General features: G+C 36.2%; 1 protein-coding gene across 2 annotated transcripts in view; it reads right to left on the bottom strand.

Annotated features, from left to right (window-relative positions):
• Positions 1 to 24,422, bottom strand: part of LOC132698913 (uncharacterized) — a 157,518-nt gene that overhangs the window by 110,068 nt on the left and 23,028 nt on the right. For both annotated transcript variants that reach the window (XM_060665235.1, XM_060665236.1), the window contains exon 2: positions 19,666 to 19,886. In XM_060665235.1, the coding sequence (XP_060521218.1) occupies positions 19,666 to 19,886 (221 nt within the window). The remainder of the gene's footprint in view (positions 1 to 19,665; positions 19,887 to 24,422) is intronic.

Raw genomic sequence — 24,422 nt, 5'->3', positions numbered from 1 at the left:
TTTTGGGCAACGACTCGATTTTTCCCTCGGAATAAGTTTCTTTTTTGTATCCTCGTTTATTGATGAAACGAGAATTTTGGATTTAGTTGTTTTTTCTACATATGTCGTGGTGACTAGTTTGTAGATTGGGTCGTTCAAAATATCCTCCAATTTTGCATTATAATCCGACGTATTCATAATGACAGTGGCATTTCCTTTGTCTGCTGGCATTATTATAATATTTTCGTTTTTGTTTAGATTCTTTAAGGCTTGCATTTCTTCTCTGCTTAAGTTTGGTTGAGGCGTTTTTGACTGTCTTAAGACTCTGGCGACATCTTGCCTAATTAACTCCGCATCTTGTTCGTCTATGGTGAAAAGACTTGCTTCGACGTTGGAAACGATCTCTTCGACGGGTACTCTTTTTGGAGCTATTGCATAGTTAAATCCTATATTCAGTACGCTGACTTCTGTATCGGAAAGATGGTATGCTGAAATATTATGAACTGTAGTGCTTCGGTTTGTATTTAGCACTTGTCGTGAATGGAATTGACTGAAGGATTTCTAATATCTTCCACAGTTTTTTTGACGTGATATCTTTTTCTTTCTCAGTGCGCCATGATGTTAATAATTCTATGCGGTCCCACAGCAACTGATGGATGTCGTTGCTCACTTTCTGGTTTTGGAGTAGGAGATTTGACCCCGATGGACCTTTTTTGTGGATCAGATTGAAATATATCGTTTACAAAAGTAAACCGTCAACTATTGGAAGAGTACCAACGAGTTCGCGCGGCAATACACTATCTGAATGAAACGAATCAAATGCCATATATCATTTAGAAATAGCATATACTACTTGTATTCTTCAAAACGAAGGACATACTGTAAAACTAATTTAATTAACTATACTTGTAAGAAATATGCATGTGTTCGCGTTAATTTTTTGTAATCATTTCACGTAGACATTTAACCATAGAAATAAGGATTTTGCGAAATTTGGCAACATTGTGCAAAGCTTGATATTCTGGTTTTAATATGTCTTGTTAACAATGCTCTAAAACGGTCGTGAACAAGTTGATATCTTAATAACTTAAATCTTATATCCAGTTTTTAATTTTGTCTGCAATTAAGCCAAACACAAACACACCGTGTATTTTAAGAAAATATTTAAATTTGGTCATTGCCTAAAGAAAAGCATTATTTTCGTGAAAATAATAGATTAAAAAAAGTTTAAAAAATTAATAAGCAAACCAACAATGATGGTTTAAACATAATCCGAATTCTGAAGATGATCGCTAATAAGTTTGAAACGGTGCATCACAGGCCCATACTCACATATATCGTTGAATTTGTCTTTGAAAGGACTATCCAAAAATGCAAAAAAATGTAGGGTGTTCCATTTAAAAAAATGTAACTTTGTTTTACCATCATAAAAAACTGACGATTAGGAAAATAAAAAAAATAAAGGTCATTTTAATAAAAACAGCTTTTGTATTTAATTTTCTTTGTAACCCCCGTGGGTTTCTTTAGAAGCTTAAGAAAATTTGGAAAAAAATAAGTTCTAAAGGCCAAAGACCTCAATTTTTGTTAAAATCCAAACATGGATGGATTTTAATTATAGTGCAAAGTAAATCGATTGATAACGAATATGGCGGCTAATAAACACGTCGGGGTGAACGCTGGTGAAATTTTTAATGATAAGTGTAAGAGTAAGATTGTGCAAGATGTAACGTGTTCAAAGTGTTGTTTTCGAATTCATTCTAAAAAGTGTGCAAAGCTTGAAGGATCGAACATTACTGAAAACTGTGTGTCTGCAATTTTCTCCCAGGAAGAATACAACCTCTCACAAAACACAGTCATAGATGTGGCGATTGGAAGGAACTCAGACTTAAAAATTGAAATTGTTATCGAAAAAAGATTTGATAATAAGAAGTCAGGAAATAACAATAAACAATCTGTAAAGTCAGGTTATTTTATTAAGTAAACTATTGGACCATAAGTTAGAAAATAAACAAGGCACGCTATCCGTACCTCCGTCTATCAAACAGAAGTCAAAACATACACGTCCTACATCTAGAGCCAATTGACCCCAACCCAACCCACTAAAGTTCTCTCAAGACTGTCAATCGTCGTCCAGTGGACATTCAATAGAGTATGCTATGGGTGCAACAAGCCTTGGTACCGAGTCATGTCGAAAAGTTCACAACAACGCAGAGACAGAAGGAGCCGCTCATCATACGCACAAATACGAACGAAAATAGATCGGCTATAAAGCCAGCAGACTCCAGAGTATTTCTGTATGTATATTAACTGCAACCTTCAATGACGATTCAAAATATGCTGAACTTTCTGAAACCTATATTTCCCGAAGTTTCGCAATTGAATTTTCGGTATCCAGAGTACTACCCCTCGTTCAAATTAGCCCTTAGGGAGGCCATGGCCACAGCGGCGTTGTCTTCAACCCTGTAGCCAAAAGGCGCATGCATCAATCGTTTTTTTCATTGGAAACCGAAGCCGACTTCAGGCGGCTAACTGCAAATCCAGCTCTCATCAGTTTATGTAACAAACACCGTAAGGAAAATTTTGATTTAATTCAACTAAATATGAAAGGTATGAATCAGGTCGACCAATTAATTATTTATACGCCTGCCATGCACCAAATTTCATATGTTTGACCGAGACATGGCGTAAGGAATCAGAACTTTCACCACGAAGTTTCCTTCTCTCGTACTGATCATACCCGGGAAGGAGTAGTGATATGGGGAAAAAGTGGTGTATGCTGCAATATTATGGACCCGACCATATTTTGCATTGAAACAGATATTAAAGTGTGCGGACTTGTGTGGAATGTCGATGCACATTAGATTATCCATTGGATCACCTGTTATAGATTACCAAACGGTAATGTAGATGTTTTTCGAAAAACTTAGAACACGTAATGTATACAATTTTTAAATCAAATTTTTATTTTTATTTTTAATTTAAAATTTTAATAGGAGACTTTAATACCCATACTATGTCTTTTTTGATTTAATGCAATCTTATAATCTTTACAATAACGTAAAAGATGCAACAGGGAACAAGAATGGTGGCTTATCTATTCTTGATTTAATATTTACAAATTGCTGCAATAGCAAAAGTATTACCAAATACACTTTCTGACCACTAAACCGTATTTAACGGAGGGGTAAACTCGGTTACACTATTAGAAGCGCCCTCGTATCTAGGCAGAAATTTTAACGAAAACGATAAGAAATTTGATGTTTTTTACTCTTCTTTCATGTGGTACTTTAACAAAAATTTTCCTTTAAAAACCCGTTCTCGATGTTCCAACAAGAAATCGTGGGTTTCCGCGTCAGTGAGTCTAGCAAACATCTAAAAAAATTAAATAGTTTACGCACAAAAGGCTGCATTTTCGTAAAAATATATAACTATGGAAAAAGAAAACATAAAAAAATTAATAAATTAACAAAAAAGTGGAAGGAATAAACCGCCAAAGAATTTTGAGATTAAGTACAATGATAATATTATTAAGGAAGCTGTAACATTAGCCAATTTTATGGATAACTGTTTTGTAGAAGCTTTTAATAAAATTCCCTGTTTGGGAAATTCAAGCCATGCGATATCTGTTTTCAAATCCCAAAAGGTGGAGTGTCGCCGAATATGTCGTCAGGAAGTTTAAAATACTGCCTTTAGCACGTATTAGAAGTTTGTTTACGGGTGTATAAAAACAAAAACAACTTACAAAAAATTGAGATTTCCACGGCTACAATACATTGTTACTCTATAAAAAAAAGTAGACTAGAATTTTCTAAAAAATATTTTACGAACATCGTTGTTAGAGTCTACAATAAACTTTCCCCGGAGCTAGTAAGCAGTAGTAAACAAAACTGTTTTTACAATTTATTGTTGTGCTTAATCTGACCTATATTGTGTACCTAGTTTTAACCAACTTTACGAAATCCATAATACACTGATTGTATTCTAAATATGTGGGATAATAAAGACTATTAAAAACATTTCGTTTGTCAAAGTGGTTACTGTAAAATGTTTATATAGTTTGAAACATTTTTTTTTATTCACAGCTTAATCCGAAGCGTTCGTTTCAAAACAGAGATATTGTCGTCCAAAAAGACTGAATCTTACAGCGTTCTCCAAATTTCGGAAAAAAATAGTCTCATTGCGTACGTATATTCACAAATTCTAATGCGAACAATAATTTCAACTAAAGTTACTGAAGGCTCAATAGATAATTTAGAAAAATATTATTAAAATCAAAAAAGCGGTTTAGGAGGAAGGCCGGTGAATGTAGTTGGCAGCTTTTGGGAGCAAGTCTCCAGCGAACTTAGTAGATAAGTAAAGTCGTTTCGAGAGCACAAATCCAAACGAATTTTGACTTTAGCCTCGCTATGGTTAGTTGGAGCTGCAAAAAGGTGAAAGTTCATGGTAGAAAATAATTAGTTTAGCGATGATATGTTCATCTAAAGCGACGTTGGTTATTCAAGCGAGATGCGATCCACCACTCAGCAATCTCGTTGACGTCTACCCAATATACGTCGGGAACAATGGCTAACAGTTATATTAACATTATCGATCGCGGCTAGGAATCAAAGCGACTGTATTAGGTGAGCCGTCTGTGTGTATAAAGTGTTTATGAACATTAAACGATCAATCGAAATGCTCCAATTATGACGTGTAGCTCTCGGCACCGATGCTCTTTTTATACAACGGCGCCGGGTTGAAATTAAAACGGCAAGTTTTCTCGGCATCGGCGTCCAAAACTTCTTATATTCGATTAAAAAGTTGATACGGTTCGCGTTTCCGAGCAGCTTTGTTAAGGTCGATATTAATTTGGGAAATTGAGACGGATCGCGCCCGTGCGTCCCGGAGTTTCCCCCGATCCACCTCGGCCGCCCCCAAGGGAGAAAAAGTGATATATTAGAAGCAAACGGGTAATTTAATTTTACGTTTCGCCCACCCCCTCCCTCCCAGTCGACTCGTAAGCGAAATAAAACTGAACTTTTGCTCGGGTATCGTATTATTTGCCACAATGAAAATAATGTCTGTAGCATTTTTTGTAATACGTTTTCGCCCTTAAAATTTGTTGCATGCGAATAAACGTTAAATATATTTTTTTTCTAGAACCTTTGTTGTTGCCTTTAGGATCAACTTGTTTCAATTAAACTTAATGACTTACCCGGACTGTCCGCGATCGTATACACTAAACTCTCGGTGAAGAAAGGAAAATGCACCGGGTGTTTATTTTGGTGGGTTTACCGACCAACTTTGATTTGTTTTTAAGGCGGTTTTCCAGAAAATATAAAAAAAAAGCAAAAGGAGCTGCAAGCTAAAGGAAATTATCACCAACCTGCCTTAAAAGTTGAAATAAATGGGGAGCAAATTATGAAAAAAAAGGGGCGAAAAAAGAACGAAATTAAATAAAAGAATGCGCTAAAGTTGTGTCAACGATAGTTGGGTAGCCCGTTTTTTGTTTATTTTCTGCGACCTGCATTTCTAAACTGTCGGTTTCGTTAGTGTTTTTACGCAAAATCGGGGTTCTCAATTAGACCAGCTTTGAGAAAAATGAAGTCAATATTTGGAAATACAGAAGTTTCAAAGATTCGAGATAAACTTACCACTTAGCGTTAGGTGCCTCTGAAATTGTTTATCGCAAAATCTTATTAACTTTAAAAAATAAGACACCGACTTAATTTCAAGCCTCTCGCTTTAGATACGCCAACGTCCCTGTCACTTCTTCATTTTCTGACCCGTCGGAGGCGTACCTATTTCACAGTTTGTTACTCTTGGCGGGAGGGTTAACGCGCACAGCACACCATCGATTTTTCTTAAGACACTTGTTCGCTACGTAATCCAGGGTAAAAAGATACCGACGTTCGGTCCTTTGTTTGCGCAGCTAAAATCCCCACCCCCCCACATCCCGGAGATTTTCCCGTGACATGTGTCAGGCCTCGTAATGGTAAGCGCACCCGACATCGGATATGAAATTCATTAAATTACATTTAGTTAATAATCCGACTTGGGCTGACGGGTCTGGTGTATTGCCTTCGTCTTCGTGACGTCAGTTTGTTACCGCTTTCCGCTGGGAATTTAGTTTGGTTAGATTGGAAAACCAAGTGTTATTACGTGCAAAATCGTACAATTGAATTTGACACTCCTCATACAGAAATAAATAATCTAACTTCGTACCTACCAGAATAGCAAGCTAACGATAGGTGACCATTTTCGGATTTGTCTTCACACCAATAGCATTGTTTTAATCAGATGTAATACACAGAGAAAATCAACCACCGAGATTTGAAGATCTAGAACGTGCTGGAGGCAGGCAACTTTATTAACAAACTTTGGAGTAACGTGGCATCAGAATCAATTTTACACTCCTGTCGACAGGATTCCTAAGAAGATTTAGTACAGATGTCTGACATGGAAGTTGAACCTGCCTTTAAAATTCACGCGCTGCAGAAATGTTGTCGCGGGACGCGAGAAATTGAACTGAATAACGGAAAGCGAGAAAGGACGAGCACGAACTCCAAGAGGAAGAAGAAGTTGAAGAAGTTGATTTTTATATAACAAGGAGAAGACAATGTAGAACGAGATGCGTATTGAGTTGAGTTAAAAGGTAAATTATTTTAACAATAAAATTTGTATACATACTAGGAACACATCCGTATTGCTATTTTTAAAGAAACTTTCTACGATTGTTTAAAGTCCATTTAATTTTTGTTTTAGAGAGTTTTCGAAGTTGTTTGTCGTAGCAGTTTTATAACCGCCGACGTTTATAGCGCCGTCTCGATTTTACGACGAATATTTGTCGGGTAAGTGGGACCGACCGAAAATATTAATATCCCGATATTAACACGTCAAAGCAAATACCCCAAGAAACGTGTATTTTTCGAGAAAGTCGATCTCGTCTCGCCAACATGAACCGTTATTTTATTATATTAAGCCCTCTTTGAAGCGTGTTGGGATCGGTATTAATTTGGGAAATTGGCTAAAGGACATCGATCAAAAAAAGACAATTTATTAAGCGGTTTGGGGGTTGCGAACTTTTATCGGGAGCGCTTTTAAAAAACAATTTTTTAGATTAAATTATTTTAGTATTATATAATGTATATAATATTAATAAATGAATATGAATTAAAATAAAATTGTAGCAGGTTAATAAAAATACGAATTCATTACGTGTTCATTATGCCACGGGTCATATAAAAATAAAAATGCTGGAAATTATTTTTAGATGGTCGTCAGGAAGCGTAATTGGATCCTTATTTATTTTTAAAGCTAGAATAAATTTGTGCTTTTTGTTAAATAGTTTTTGCGCTATCTTTTAAGGGAAAATGGTGGGAGATGACTTTATATTTTCAGAGAAAAATGCCAATATTATGCTAATTCATAAACATCAAAAATTTGGAAAAAGTCTTAGATTGCATTGCAATATTAATTGAAAATATATAATAACTATTTAAGATAAGGTTTACAAATGATGTATAAAACTTTTATGTTGATGCAGAAATTGATGGTATTTCTCTTTTGCAGCTTGATTTGTTGCATATTAATTTATTGCTTATTATTTTATTTTTATTTTATAGGTTTTCTCTTTCCTCTCCCGTAAGTGATACCAATGGCTCAATCACTTTTTAATTTTTTTATTAAAATATATAATATAGTATACGTATGTGAGTATTTTCTAAATTTTAAATATTATATTATTATATTATTGTTAGGCTAGATATTATGTTAACGTATTTCATGCTACAGATACTTTTGGGAGAAGTCTCTTTTAAATAATCTCTGCATTATTAGTGCCTTGGTTCTCGTTCAAGACGCAAGCAGCACCTCTAGTAATTTGTTGTAGTTAAATTGTTAATGGTTATATAGTAGTTAAAATAGAGTATTTACGAAAAAACTGTGTTTTCTTTACTCGACGATTACGCGTATATCATATTTCATAAAATATCACATCTTGTGATATCACAACACAAATCTTGACAAGCATTATATTCTGAACTAAGTACGTTGGTACCCCTGAAGGTGTATATTTACCGTATTGCAGTATATCGACGATAACCAACCGAAACAATGAGACCGTTTATATATTTTCAAAAAAATTGAATTCGGTTTTATTTTTAAAAATTCCGCTTAACCGCATTTCTTTCCAAACGTATATATTTCAGGGGCGGTAATTAAGCGTTCGTTTACGGAATATTAATAGGGCGGCGTCGGGCCGCTTTTAATTACGGCAATTTGCCGAAATTGCGCAAAAATTTATGGCACCCCCCTTCCCCATTGAAAATTACACGGGCGTTGCTTATTTTTATTTGCGAATTTTAACTCCAATTTAATCAGTAAAACGTTTCCGGATCGCCGATTTTTGCCGATTCGTTTGAACGTTATCACGGTTGTAAAATTTAATTAAGGTCGCGCGATAAGCACACGGGCGCCAGTCTACAGGGTGTTACTGAAATGATACGATATAATCATATGAGTGGAAGGAACGAGGTAAAACACAAAGGTTTTTTTAACCTTATCTGACCTAACAAAACGGTTATTACAATATGACGAAAACATATTGACAGTTTATTCATTACCACCACAAAACTATCAGTAGTAGTAAGAACAGAAAATTAAAAATAAATGTTAATTACATAATCTTCAGTAGTCTTAAGATTTTTTCTCGTGAGAACTTTGCTTGCTTATGTAGAAAAAGAAATTTTAAACAAAATATGTTTTAAATACTGTTTCACCACGGTACATTTTTCACGAAATCATCAACACTGGAAAATATATTTCAAATTCTTGTAGGAATAAAATTAAAACCTAACCAAAAAATTAGGTAAAGTAGCCATTGCCCAAACTTCGCCTGTTAGTCAATGTAATTTTTAAAAAGATAAAGTCTTACTCTATTTTTATGCAAGTGAAGAACTGCTGTCCAATTTTATCGTGAATCGGTATTGACCAAACGAAAGGCTGAGAAGAGCCTTAAAAAGCTGCTAGTAGAAAGCAAGGTCGGGTAGTGCTTATTATAGGGACTTATGTAGTGGGGATCGGCCAGCCTTAGGGCCATACGTTTACTCTAGTACGTTCTAAGGCCCAAAACTATTTTTTTAAAAGTTTATAATGTTAGCAGGATTCATTTTAATTATGTCTTAGTTGTTATGCTTAAGTTCACATTACAATAAGTAAATCACTGTAGCTGATTTGACCCGCGGGACGGTGGCAACATGTCATTATTCCAGTGAGACAATACCAAACATTTGAAGCTATTTTTCCTAATATTACGTCATTTCAACAGCAAGAAAAAAAAAGTTTGGATTTTCGAAACGGAACCGTTCGGAAATCTAAAGGATTCGACGACAATCCGACACTTCCAGTACGCAACGCTCCTGCTTCCCCCCCCCTCCACTCCGGAAATATTTCGCTGATTAAAAAAGTTCAGGCGCGCGCGAAAGTTCAGTGGAACGGATCGAAACTCCCAATTTCCGGAATTGTTTTTAAACTTAATTACCAATTAAATTTATATAATATAGATGATTTTGTCTAAAACTGCTGAACTACACGCCGCTTTCAGTTAGAATTTAACAAGTTAACTTAGTCGACTGGCGGGGCGGAGGTCCGGAGTTACGCGATACTTCGCTACGCTGTTTTTATAACTGCAAAAACCAATACAATAATTTGGTAACTACAAGGAAAGGCAGAGTGATAATTAATAATCACAAGAATAGACAATTAATATATAACAAAAAAACTAATACTAAATCGCTAGTACCAATAATAGAACCAACCTTAACTGCGTCTCACATACATCAAAAATGTTCAAGTTTCAAGTTCATGTAATTAATCTACATACAGTGTTTGTATTTGATTCCGTTGAGAAAAAAAGTATAAAGTAACACAGTTTGAAGTTAACTTAAACTGTATATTATTGTATGGTGTCGAGCACAACTATAGCTATTGCCAACAGTTTTCTTGTAACTGCAAAGTGCATAGTAAGCATTGATTTTGACCAAATTTGACATGCTCCTGGTTTTATTTACTACAAACAAGTTAAAGAACTCTGGAACTAACCATACAGATCACCCGTTTGGATTTGGCTGTATAAAAGAACTTTCTAGGCCTGTGTCTCCTAGGGACCAACGAAGAAGCTTTACATTATTTAAAGACTTATTAGCGTTAAATTTTAAGAGATGATCAACATTTCAACCAAATTTAACAAATCGTTATTTGTAAAACTGCTTTCTGTGGTCTGCAAAGAATATTAAAGATTCCAGCTTGGAATACAAGTGCCGAACTTTTGAAAGTTGGTTTCAAAACAATTTTTAAAAAAATATTCCCAATAACAGTGTTAGTGTCATGGAGCACCAGCCTCATCGAGTTCAAAAACTGAAATCCAGGAATATTTGTTAGAAAATAATATTTATTTTTTGAATTCGGGTATAAAAAAGCGCAATTTTTGAAAGTCTTAAATTCATATGCACTAAAAAACAGTATATATGCTGGGCATACTGTTATACGTCTTCCTCCATATCATTGCATGCTTAACCGCATAGAGCATTTGCGGAACCAAGTAAAATCAAAGATCAGAGCAGAAAATGTTACTACTACTTTAAGTCCCTTATAAATTTGACAAAAAACTGCAATTGATAACATACCAATTGAGAGCTGGAACAATTCAGTACAGCGCATTATAAAAATTGAAGACTCTTACGTTCTATACAAAACCATACATAAATCCTATTATAATTAATCTCAATGACGACTCTGATAGTAAAACACAAATAGATTTAGACATTAGAATAAAAATGTAATTATGTATAGATATTCCTAGCTATTAATATGAAATATTTATATATTTAATGAAATTTTTTTTTCTTAGTATAATTTAATAAGATTATGCTCACCTAATTAAACAAAAAAAAACGAATCCGCCCCTGATTTTTATTGCCGTCGTCGTAATTGTGGGCAAAAGAACCTTGATTAAGCATTGATGCTGCGGGATAGTAGAAGCGTTTATTTTAACATCAGGTGATCAGGTTCTTAAGAGCCTAATTTAAATTGCAATTTGTTCCTATATATTACGGAGGTATTTCACTGTGCGATGCTGTTTTCACTGGGTAGTTCAAAAGGTAAGGTAATTCAAGTACCTGTAATCTATTTATCTTACAGGCAAGTTTGAAAATAATCATTTTTGTCTTGTGTGCCTGATGTCTTCTTCTTTTATTTTTGTGTCATCTGCACAGTTCTTCGAACAGTCTTTTTTAAGATCATAGCTTATATTCGCGGTAGATAAAGGTAGAATCTTACAATTAAACAACACAATTTTTTGGAGGTTCCTGTTTTTTAACTCTTTAAAATGATGAGACCGTGGAATGAAGCAGATGTTCCTCTGATAGAAGAAGACATGGAAAACAACGCGGAATTTGAAGACGAAGTGGAGATGGTAGTCGAACCTAATGACAATTTAGAAGACGAACTACCCCAGCAAATAAAAAAAGGAATCCATTTGTCTTCGGATGCTAAACAAGTTGTTTTGAATTTTTACAATTTTGTAAGAAATTCAGAATAAGAAATAGGAGCAGGAATAAAAACAAGTGACAGAACGTAATAAATTGTTACTTTGTACTAATTTTTTTATATACATGTTTGGAAAATTGCTTGGCGAAAAAAATTGAAAAATACTTATATTCCGCTTGTTAGTGTAGGTAGAATGGAATGGTTACAGGTAAGGGTCTGCTCGACAGGTTGTTCTATAAGGGGTTGCGGTTTTGGAGTAATAAACAGTAAGCAAAGTTAATCACAGGGTCGGTTGTAAAAGCACTATAATTCTGGTTTAACTTTAGAAGAATTTCATTTTCGCTTTAATTTTTCAAAAAAGCTTCCACATTCTACTGTAATACTTTTTATAAAACTTCGGGATTCCTCCTGAGTTTTAGTCAAGATCTGAAGAAGACACAGGATGATTGGCGAAACGTTAGTTGGTTCGACTCAACAAAAACCGACGCAGGAGGAATCCAGAAGTTTTATAAAAAGTATTCATCTTCGCTTTCTTTGCGTTTTTCAGCTCGTTGTTAGCAGCCTCGCCGCCAGTCTCGAATCTCATCGCTTCACAATGTACGCTAACAGACGCTCGGAAGTGATCGGGACTTTCCCGTGAAGGAAAACGCCGACTTGCGTTAAACGCCCGACCTTTATCAAATTTCGCGGGGACGTAAACACGACCGGCCCCGACGGAGGATTATAATTATTACGGCATTAGTTGCTAGTATGCTGGTCGGCGCGCGTTCTGCGCCGCCATTAATTCCCAACTTCGCAAACAGACAGTCACGTAGAAATATTACGTTTTACTAGCCCCCCTTTCTTCCCCAACCACCAAACCCCTTTACCCGAATTCGAAATAGTTTAGTGTTCTCGTCATCGGGCATCCCGCAGGTCCTAAATCAATGGTCGAATTTTACAAATGGGGGTTAACGAGCCCGCGACGATGGAATTCCACTCCCAAGACCTTGTTGCGAGATAATTTATACAGATCGTTTGTTAAGTCAGTTGCTTTCCCCGTTTCCTCGACGTTTGTACGCCTGTGAAAGCAATGAACTCGATCGCAACTGGAAATTTTACAATAAAGAAAGACGACCAGTATTGGGAATTGTTGTCTTTCTCTTGTTTATTCCTATAAATTTTAGAATGGGGTGTTCTCGTTGTTTGATTACCATATTTACCGATATAATTCATATTAAAATCATTCATATAACAATATTTGTAAAACATAAAATTTATAGTAATATCACTTTTTAAAGTATCTTCGAAAAAATTAATAATCATAACGATTTTCTCGGTGGTATTATTTAAATAATAAATAAATAAAAGTGCTAATATGTGTAAATATGTATGCATATTTAACTAATATTTTTCACTTCTGTCATTTTTCTCAAAATCCAAAAGTTTTTAGAGCCTTTAAGTTGTTTTAATCATATTATAGGTTTGGATAAAGATATTAAAATGCGGTTTTCACTAGGTTATTGGAGTTTTATTTGACTATCTGACGATATAAAAAAAGTCATATCGTTACATCAATTTTTTTGAGAACATTATTTGGAGATGTGAACATTTATTTAAGAAAATGTTCCTTGCAGAGATAAACAGCGTTACACCGAATGATTTGATTCTGTCTTAGCTTTAAAAGAATACTCAATTTAACCATGGTTAACAGTGAAAAACATTTTTTTAAAATATTTAGGACCCTCCGTTTGCCCTCAATATACGAGGTGTGTTCAAAAAGTAAGGTGAATTAGTTGGACTTGCTACCTACATTCGATTTTCGATTTTTTTTGTTATGTTGGTACACATGTCCATAACATATGTTTTTGTAATACAGAAGCGTTAAACGTATTTTGTATGCTCGGTGATTTTCTGCTGTAATAAAAATTGAACAAAGAATTTGCATAAGATTTTGTTTAAAAAATGGAATCCAGTGCTGCAAAACACCTTAAATGTTGCCAGCGGCATATGGTGAATATAATTTGAGAAAAAAAAATTATATGTGGTAGAGCTGTTCCAAGATGACGAACCTCCCTCTGGTCGCTCCAGAACGACAATAAAGTTTCTTATATTAATACTTTATGTTGACGGGCTCAAACAAAGTTTTTATCGAAATCGATGATTTTTAAATTCTAAAAACAGCCAAGTTTTAGTTTAATTGTTGCAAAAAACCGAATAGATAGATGAAACAAAGTAAAACCGTTCATTTTGATCTCCGCTAAGCTGCCATCTTAATTAACATTGTGTGTGGTGGGTGGGCTTTTCTAGTAACTAAAAAAGGTTAAAAAGTTTCTAAAAATATAAAAATAAAAGGATCTCTGTTACAAATCAACTTTGAATTTAAATGCCATCTTGGATTTTAAGATGGCGGACAAAAAATATTTTGGTTTAAAACCTTGATCGATTTGCCGCAAAGTGCAATTTGTTCCAATAAACGAAAAACATTTTTCATTGTACGAAATGTATTATGGGCTCATTTCAATAGTTTGAGCTGTCCGTGGCCCACCGTGGGCCGCGTATTACGCTTTGCATCGAGATCACTGTTTGTAAGTGCCGGAAGTGACAGCGTCAGTTCAAACGGACTGTACGAATTTTCGTAAAAAAAAAACGTACCAGATACTAATCGAAACTTATACGAAACGCGTCGTTTCGCTGCTTTGACTAACCGTCCGTGATTTATTAACGCTTTCATCTCTTTTATAATGGAGACTGCGACGTGGCGAAATAAATGTCACAATGGAAGTGCGCGGCACCAATATTGCCTAGACTCCGCGCTACGCGCTTATCTAGTATCAGCGCCTGTCTGGCCTGGCGCGTTTGTTAAAACAACTTTATTGCCCCGGCGGAAGCCTTTCCTACATAGGGTGTCCCATAAATGTTCAAACAATATAAGTAGTTACAACTTAAAATTGAAATCACAATTAAAAAAAGAAACGACGACAAAAAAAATGCACAAAGAAGAAAGAAAGAAATTAATTAAATTTAAATTGAAAAATTTAGAAATATTAAAACGAATAAAAGAAATTGCAAGAAAATTAAAATAAGCTTACTAAAATTAACTTTTTTTTAAATAAATTATTCTACGTCCAAAATAACAAAATATTTATAATTGCGGTTTTAATATATTTATTTAATGTAATTAAGATACATAATTGGCGCAGTCATTTCATTAACATATTTAATTTAAATCAAGGATTAATAATTGATAATATTATTAAATAATTAATAATTAATTAATTCCGTTAGTTACATTAATTCATCTAATTTTTGATACATTTATTAATTATTACATAATTATCTTATTAAAATTTATATTATTATTTAATTAATTAAACTTGATTTGTTATAGGTTACAATAATTAGTTAAATACCAAACAATATTTTCAAAAAAAAAATGATTTTCAATAATTCCACGGTGTGATTCTAAACGTATCTGGACAGCGACACCGCGCGCCGCGCAAGATCTCTCCACTCCATGCACCGAAAACGGTCGCCGATACTTTGCATAAAACGGCCGCGAGCGACGCTAGGAAACAGCAGAAGACTAATGACCCGTTTTTAGAGAGGAGCCCCCTAACGACGGCAAAAGGGAAACTCAAAGAATCGTGCACCGGGAATTCGAGTGCTTTCATTCTTCTCGCCGTCGATAACGAGAACCTTTGTTGCTATGCGAATCGATAACGCGTCGTTAACATAATACGTAACAGGAGACTGAACCCGCGCCCCGCCGCAGGCCCCAAAGACTCCGCCACGCAAGACCCATCCAGACTTTGTCATGTATGTATTAAATTTATTGATGGTATAAATAATAATAAATCATTGGTTCTAAAGAACTTTCATTAATATGGCTGTTTTACTCCGCCTTCCACGTCTAGACACAGCAACCTGAAAAGATCAACGCTCTCTATAAATATGTTTTAGGTTAGAAAAATGTTCTTGATTTCGGCGAAACCTTCAAACAATTGTTGCACCGTCACTGCCCGTGTCGCTTGTCACGAGCCGTCACCTGTTTGAGGTTATGGCAATACGAACCGTTTCTTTATTTTGCTAAAAATAAAACAAGAACGACGATTAAAAAGCGTACGCTACGTCGGGCAAAATATTAAAGGAATTCTCGACCACCACGGCAAAAAGTAATATGGCGTTTGAACCCAAACCCCCGGAGGGTAATATATCAAGCGCGGGGGCGGCATTGTTGCCGGCGGTTTTTTTTTGTCGTGTTTTCGATCCGCCCGCCTTTTGTGCCAAAAGCAAAAATATGTTTAACTCTGAATAAAAATCCCGCCGCTCCATTTTCTTTCGCTTTGACGGTTGCCTTTTGGAATCGGCATTCGATTCCCGAACCCCCGCCGCCTCACATACGCGTTTGTTTTTCGCCGCGGCTAATTTTACCACCGAAACAATTTCTCCCAAAGAAAGTTGTAACAGTTTGAGTTAAAACGAGAGGAACGGATTAACAACGTGTTCGCGACAACGAAATAACGCGATTTTTAAGAAATCAACGCTTGGCGTAAAGCTATCCACTATAAACCCCGTACGTTTGACGGTGATGGGGATTCAATTCATCGCGTGTGACAATGTTGTCAGAGACAGATTAATAAGTCACATCTTCAGAACGTCGGTTAAACGCGATTTTGACGTTGTCCTAACCTTAATGTCTGACTTCAAACCGTGTGCACTAAATCTGTACGTTGGACAAAATTCAGATTTATTTTTTGAACTTGTAATAACATAACGTTGAAAATAAACCAGGACGACCCTATGACGTCATTGTGGCGTTATTCTAATGTCGTTGAATTTTGCAATGCGAATCGGACAAGCAAAGTGCTAAGAAAAAAGCTTGCTTTCAATCTCAGCCGTTAACTTTCAGTTTCTGCTCTACGGCGTACAACGGGGCCGGCTCGAGGGTGGGGGATGCAAAATGTTTGCAAGTTTCCCGTCGGCGGGACTCCTGAATAGAAGCCGCTAATGGATTTCGTTGGTATCAAAAGGAGCCCCATTTGCTGGCATCGTTTTTCGCGTTATTATCAAACGGTACAGTTAAACTTTCAGGGTGGTTTTTGTTTTCTACCCCCTATAAATACGTCGTTCGAACGAGTAATCTCGTGCGATACGGACCGTCGACCGAAATTGAAAAGCCAAAATTATAAGCTCAGCACGCGGTTCGCAGTTTATCCCAAAAATTGCGTCATTATCCCAGAAAATGTTCAGGTAAAATAACTACTATCATAGAAGCATATTTTTAATGTATACCCGTCACTGGAAAACGGCTCTCTAGTTATTAAGAAAATTTATTAATATATTACATATACTTATGGCAATTAAAAGAAAAAGAAGAAGAAGAAGAAGAAGCGTCACTTTACCACGTCAGTTTTTTTTTCCACGGATCCCAGCCACTTCGGTGATTTCCTGGAATTTACCGCACGAGTTTAGGGGCAATCGGATGTTTTCGGAGATTTTACCGCACGGTTTGAATTTTGACGTTTGTCAATTCTGACGGTCATGTCAGTGAATGTATTGCTGTCGTATTGCAAAAATGTACTTAAAAACTAATGCACAGAAAAATGGTATGCAATATATCAGACAATTTAAATACTGCGTGCTATAAGCTACAATTAAAATCTAGTGAAGTAGTCGGTAAGTAAAGCGACATTTATAAAAGTTTCCCACAGAAATTTTACGTACCATTCGCAAGAACTTTAGTGGTTTTTACAGTTTTTATATTAATATCTTGCCAAGACCAATTGTACCATTTTTAAATATCCATGTCTTAACAAAATTGAAGGTTAGCACCTGCTGTTTTTTGCTAATAAGACCTTAAAAATGTAATCCTCTTAACAGCTCTATCATTGGATGATTTTCCTTCCAACTACAGTCTTTTTCTTTAAATAAACTACTTAATGATCAATTGAAAAGTTAAATAAACAACATAAAGTTTTGAAATTGTGTTTATTCCATGTATGGACATATCCAATAATACATCTCTCTCTGTCTAACGTACACAGTTGAAGAGAGACAACAATAGCAGAACCGGTAGGAACCATAAACTAGTAGGTTTAATGGCAACTGGTAAAAATGTTGTTTTAATGGTACGAAATTTAGTAATCCAATAATCTGTTATTACTTTTAATTTGTTAAATTCTGATTTTTTCGATACGGTCGTAGAAAAAGTATAGTATGCAACACCTTTGGTAAACTCTTTATCTCACTCGTGAGTCAAATGCCGTTTACCGTACTTGTTGTATAATATACTATCACATGGCAGTTTTGCCAAATTGGTTATTCTTTTTATTATCAAACGCAAGACATTTAGATAAGTTATCGCTTAATATTTTCGAATCTACGCGACCTTGTCTACGTCTCTACGAAAGTATCCAGAGATTAATTCAAATATAATGATGGTGTACGTCGCGACCAACGAAGATCATTATATATTCAACTAAAGCTAAGCGCATAAGTATTTATGCATTCGTTTCGATCGTTAGAACGGCTGCGACGCTCGTGGAAAATACAGAACTCTATACGGATTCGGATCGTGAGACGGTAACCTGACTTACGTTACGTACAAGCGACGTACAAGGAACATATAAACGAAATTTAATTTAAAAAATCTAATCTACGTCATACAAATTTCGTGAATGAAATTTTGTGAATGTTCAAATATAAGGTATCCAAGAATAAACACATTTTGTAAGACATATTGTGCAACCAGTGCGGTAAAGGGCATTTAACAATCAATCTATGACCTTTAGTTTTTGGGTATACGTTTGCGAAACAATACGAATACATTCACTGCGGTAAATTTTTCAACTCACTCGTTTATTAAACACTCGCTCCGCTCGTGTCAAATAAACTCGTGAGTCAAATGCCATTTACCGCACTTGTTGCATAATATATTATTAACACATTCAAGCATTTGTGTTTGATGCGGCACTTTTAAAGCATATGTATGGATTTAAACCCATTTTGTAATGCGACTGTGTGTTTAACACAGAATTTAACCGATGCAAGAAGTAACGACAAATTTAACACAAAATCCAACCTACCTGATATATATTTCAGATGTAGGTGTGAACTAATTGTTGTAGACAGTTTCGTCGCAACGATTTCACATATTCAGCAAGGAGGTCACATTTTGTGTGAAATGTAGTCCGTACATCTATTAAATTTATTGTAATAAACCAATTTAACACCTGACCTAAGTGATTTCTGAATGGGATTACCCAAGAAACTGAATGTGACACACCGGGAACAAATTTAAGGCAAAATCTGACATACGTGAGATTCGAGCATCGCTCCCCCCTCACCCGGACGCTGTTGAATTTGGCGAGTGTTTTAACTTTAATTAGCCCCATCAATTTCGGGCCGTCGCTCGACGATCCATTCATCATCGTTTTTCCGCTAAGGGGGGTGGACGCGGGTGACGGGGGAAAGCTCGCCTTTGAATAAATTAGGCGACGTATAAGTAATACAAGGCGTTGATTTACTGATATATATACATATATATTGAGAGAGAGAGAGAGAGAGAGAGAGAGAGAGAGAGAGAGAGAGAGAGAGAGAGAGAGAGAGAGAGAGAGAGAGAGAGAGAGAGAGAGACCAGAGTCAGAGTCAAATTAAACGGGTGTTGGATTGATGCGTGCGAGGCGCGTCGAAGGGAGGCTGTGGGTATGTGTATGTGTTCATTAAGGGACATTTTCCTCACGCGCGTCGCGTAATTAATCGCGTTGCTAGGAAGCGAGAGACGGGTGAATCGAGATGTCAAGTTAATTTGAAATCGTGAAAAATGTCTCTGCAAATTCCGATGCGGAGGGGGGGGGCGAAGGATGCTTCCGCGCCGCAAGAAATTCTATCAAACTAATTAATTAAACTGATTAAAATTGTGTGGACTCACTTCATCACTTCACAAGAAATCGCCATCTCAACTTTGTGCGTTTACCATTTTTAAATGGACTTATCAATGAATTAGACATTTTATACCTACAGTTTTGTTCTTTTCTATCATTGTTCATTGTAATTTAACTTTAGGAATTTACCGATGATTATTTTTGTGCTATAAATAGATTAAAAAAGAACATAAACGAAAATCGTCCTAAGCTGATCGTCATAACAAGAAAATAAATACAAAAATAGAGGACTTACCTGCATGTACCCTCCCTCGCAATGGCTGCCGTTTAATAGGTTGCCGACTTTAAACTTGTTGAACTTAATCCGTAAAATCCAATCCTTCGGCGTACCCCGGAACGACCGGAAACGGTACGAGCAAGTCATAGGCTTGCCGAAATTTTCGGCAGTCACTTCGGGACTAGCCACGTCCTCATAAATGTCGACCGTCTTGTTGCAGTGGTCCTTTTTAGATTCGGCTACAAAAGCAAAAAAAAAAACACACTGCGTTAATAAGCAAAGACGTTAAATGAGCGTCGTGTGTACTAGCTAAGAATGCAGTGACTCAGGTAAAGAAATAATACAGCCCGACGATATAATTCTGACGAGACTGTACCCGAAATCCGTATAGATACGGAGACGTTAATTAATTATAACGGCTGATTGATGACCCCGAACGTCGCGAATAATTTGAGACGCGAACAAAAGATGGCGTTCTGTTTTACGTCGTTTCCTTTGACATATCGTTTTCGTCTCATCGATCAACTTTCGCTCCACCTAGTTGAAAAACAAATTGGCCCCTTTGTTTCGGCCGGTAACGAGGGAAATCATAGTTATAAACCCTCCGGTTTTGTCAGTGGGCCCCAACTTTGATAGCTTTTGCCGCATAATTAGCTCGGGTAATCGACCGATTAGGAGTTTTAATAGGTTTTGTTTTCGAACATTTTCAATAACCTCCAAACAGGTCAATTTCGTTTGTACGGCTGCGGGATTATCATCGCCGCGAAAGCGTCCGCCATTTCCCTTGCAGGGAGAGGGTTTTACCTTTTACACCCTGGGTATTCCTGTTTGATGCTGCTTGGATCTTCCCAAAATACTGACAAAATGGTTGACGACATGAAATCATCATCGTCACACTTAATATGCCTCTAACCGTGGCCTTAAACTTTAAAAGTTTTTGATTTGATTAGGTTTGGTTGAGAAATGTAGTGGAACCGGAAACTGCAGAGAAACGTTAAACCAAAGTTAGTTTTAAATTATGATACCTCAGGAGCTCCTATAAGTTTTGCTACCAGGAGAGCTTTAAATGAACATTCTGGACCGTAACTTCATGAGTTAGCTTTGCGTAGTGATGAAGAATTCTGGAAATATCCGGGTACTGCCGGTATCTGAACCGCATCGACAGAGAAAAATCAATCGAAAAAGCGGAAGACTAAAATGGTGTCAATTTTTTAACCGTTTTGTCAGTCGTGTGCGCGAACTCCGTCTCCCACGACTTGAATGCAAATCGCCTTGGGGTAGGCACTCCGAATGAAGATTAGATTAGAAGACATTTGTGTATAACGTGACTGGACCTAGGAGATTGTTCCCGGTTCCCTGTTTGTCCCCATTGCAGTCAAACCAACGGGAAATGTTCTTGTACGTATCTGGGTAATTCGAGTTTTACTCTCAACGTATAATTTTACCAATACCGGCGGGCAATTTTAATTAACCGTACGGTGTTGTTTGAGGGACGAGCGAGGGGCGGCGGTTTTAAAATTCGATAAATTTCATATCGGCGTTCATTTTTGAACATCCCCGTTTAATTACTTGCGAAATAGAAGGGGTGGGGAGTTTATTGCTCGCCGTATTCGATACATTAGCCAATCTGGTCATTTAACTACATATTAATATATGTGCAGTACATAAATTTAATTTTAAAACGTAAATTCCAATTCACGATTTTACAAATGCGGGACCAGTGTTACAATTAATAATCTATATGCGTAGTAATACGCGTGTTTTGAGTTCATGCTTGGTCGATGGCGAAATACGTCAGCTACTAATTTATGCAACTTTTGCAGTACATACTACATAAAAAACGTGTTCAACGTTGACTTCAATAACAACTGACAAACGTTTTAGAAAATTATTACTTTATTATTATTGAAAATATTATATTATTCCAATTAATTAATATGAATTTCTACCCAACAAAACCGAAAAATACTTTATCGCACTACTTCTTATGGATGACCAATTCTATTATAGCGATTGGATAATAAAAATGATGGTTATTGATTGTGTACATTTTCAGTGTCGGGAAAACGAACGTTCGTTTGTCATTCAAACTGTCCATTTCGCATATTAAACGGCAACGGTTAACATGTATCGATAATTTCGTATATCGCGCGGAGCATATTTGTTTGCCGCAAACATCATTATCGGCACTTAACACAAAAAAAAAACTAACCATTAAACGCGATTCTCCATTAAGGCAGCGAAATATGATTTTACCTTCGAGATATTTCAGAACCAACCCCGACGGAAATACGAGGTATACATTTACTTGAAAGCGGGGTAAACTCTAATAGGGCAACCGTCTCTATATAGCCGTTTGCGCATAAATTCGGATAAATTGCCTTTACGGGAAAAATCAAACCGACACTCCCGGGCCAGACCATAATGTACCGGTACGAAACCATTTATAAATAAATCTGCACCTCTTTTACGATTGATATATGGGGCCGAACCCGTCCCGGCACGTAACTTAACACCTAAAGCAGTTTTACGAGGATTTAGGGTCGTCCGGGACCAAACGAAATGTATTGTCTCTAGATTGAATTGTGGTTATGAGGCGATGGAGAATTTATACCACCGAACAGTTTTAGTCTCCGTCACTTTTTAAAATTGGGGTAGGAAAGGTATCCGTTTCGGTCGGTCGATGCACCTTCGTTCTGTGGGCTTAATAACCGCGTCGTCTCTCCCCGAAGCAGTGTGATTAAGTTTATTGTTTACGCACAATTTAATCCGAACATTGCGCCCTTGGCGGTCTACCGTTCATGGCAATATTTCATTACGCGGAAACATCCGTAAAAGCACACGGTGCGCACGGAGATGTAAACCATTAGAATATGTCGGTTGCGGAAGAATATTTTTCGTCTCTCTTCTCAAAGTTGTATATCGTCTCAAACATACGAGGGCAGCGCCAAAATTTCTCGGCCTGAACATGGAAGAAACAAAGTAGAGTAACTATTTTTTATTATTTTTCAATATAATCAATATACTTATTACTCTTTATTAATAACTCAATCCTTAAAAAAAGAATTCTTTTTGTTTATCTACAAAGTGAGCTAAAACAGCCTCTTTTCCACGTAAGTCCTTTTTCAAATATCTAAACAAATAATAGTCGCTGGGGGCCGTATCTGGACTATAGGGAGGATGATCTATCTGTTGGAACCCACACTCTAAAATGGCAGTTTGTGCAACACCACCAGTATGGACAGGTGCATTATCGTGCAAAAGACGCACGCCTCTGGTCTCGCAATTTATGTAATAATATTGCGTAATATTTACCATTGACAGTGGTATTAGTTTCTTTGAAATCTATCAAACGAATTACTTCACAATCCCAAAAGATCGTGGCCATCAATTTATTTGTTGACTGGCAAACTCTGAATTTTCTTGAAGGTGCTTCACCCTTACGACGCCAATCCATTGATTCTTTTTTCGATAGAGGGACATAATAGAGAACCATAATTTCATCTCCCGTCACAATAGTTTCTATCTCCGACCCACAGACTTCCCAAAAAGACCGCGCACACTCGACACGGCGTTGTTTTTGAATAGCCGACATCTTTTTAGGAACACACCTTGCACTAACCTTATGCATAACTAAATGATCATGCTGGATTCGACGAACACTTGTATCAGAAAGCTTAGTAATTTCTGAGATTTCCTTGACCTTTAAACGTCGATCATTCAATACCACCTCTTCCACAATCGCAATATCTTCCGTTATGAGTTCCACTGGTCGAACATTTCTTGAATCATCTTCAAGGGACTCCTGCCCCATTCGAAAACGTTTTGCCCATTTTTTCACTACTAGTTTAGGTGCTAACGCTTCTTTTGTCAAAAACTTTATGACTGCTCGATACTGAATTTGCGTTATTTGCGACATTTTTTTCGGACACTTCTTGTTTAAAATACTGTCAATAAAAAACTATTTGACGCAAGACTTCAATTTTTTCTCGCAGCCTACTAAGATATATATTTAAAAGAAGACAAAGTTTTATCGTGATACTCGAGCTGCATCTATGTCAGGCCGGGAAATTTTGGCGCTAACCTCGTAATACTTATTTGCCTGCCGATCTTGACTATGCTCCTTATCAGGGTCATTTGATGCCCGTATTAGTAACAGGATGTCTTCCTTGATCAATTTTTAGACAGAAGGCTACGAACCGACATTCCTACCCTACTAGCTAGACAATTTTTCGACAACTGCCTCTTTTGATCGATACTAATACGTTTAGTGTATGTTCCTAGACCAGTTTCTTCTCTGACCATTAAAGTTCAACTATTTCTTCGACCTAGTAAACCGTAACCATGAAGTTGATTTAAAACATTTATTAACACTTTTAGATCTTTTTGAACAATTCTTCATTTTTAATGTTACATCTTTAATGCACCAATATACCCGGCGTACTGGTTACAAGCTATCTGAGGAGCTGAATATATATATATATATATATATATATATATATATATATATATATATATATATATATATATATATATATATATATATATATATATATATATATATATATATATATATATATATATATATATATATATATATATATATATATATATATATATATATATATATATATATATATATATATATATATATATGTGAGTCCGGTATACAGGCGGTGCAAAAAATGGCGACCACCGCAACACAAAACGCAACTTGTAACAAACTACCCGTACCGACCGATTAATTATTCAGGGGTTGTTGCATTTACGCCGGG

Source organism: Cylas formicarius, unplaced genomic scaffold (genome assembly GCF_029955315.1).
Source record: "Cylas formicarius isolate icCylForm1 unplaced genomic scaffold, icCylForm1.1 PGA_scaffold_3__17_contigs__length_32017465, whole genome shotgun sequence".
Taxonomy (NCBI): Eukaryota; Metazoa; Arthropoda; class Insecta; order Coleoptera; family Brentidae; genus Cylas; species Cylas formicarius.
Note: the sequence above shows the minus strand (reverse complement) of the source record. Positions and strands in the feature narration are given on the sequence as shown.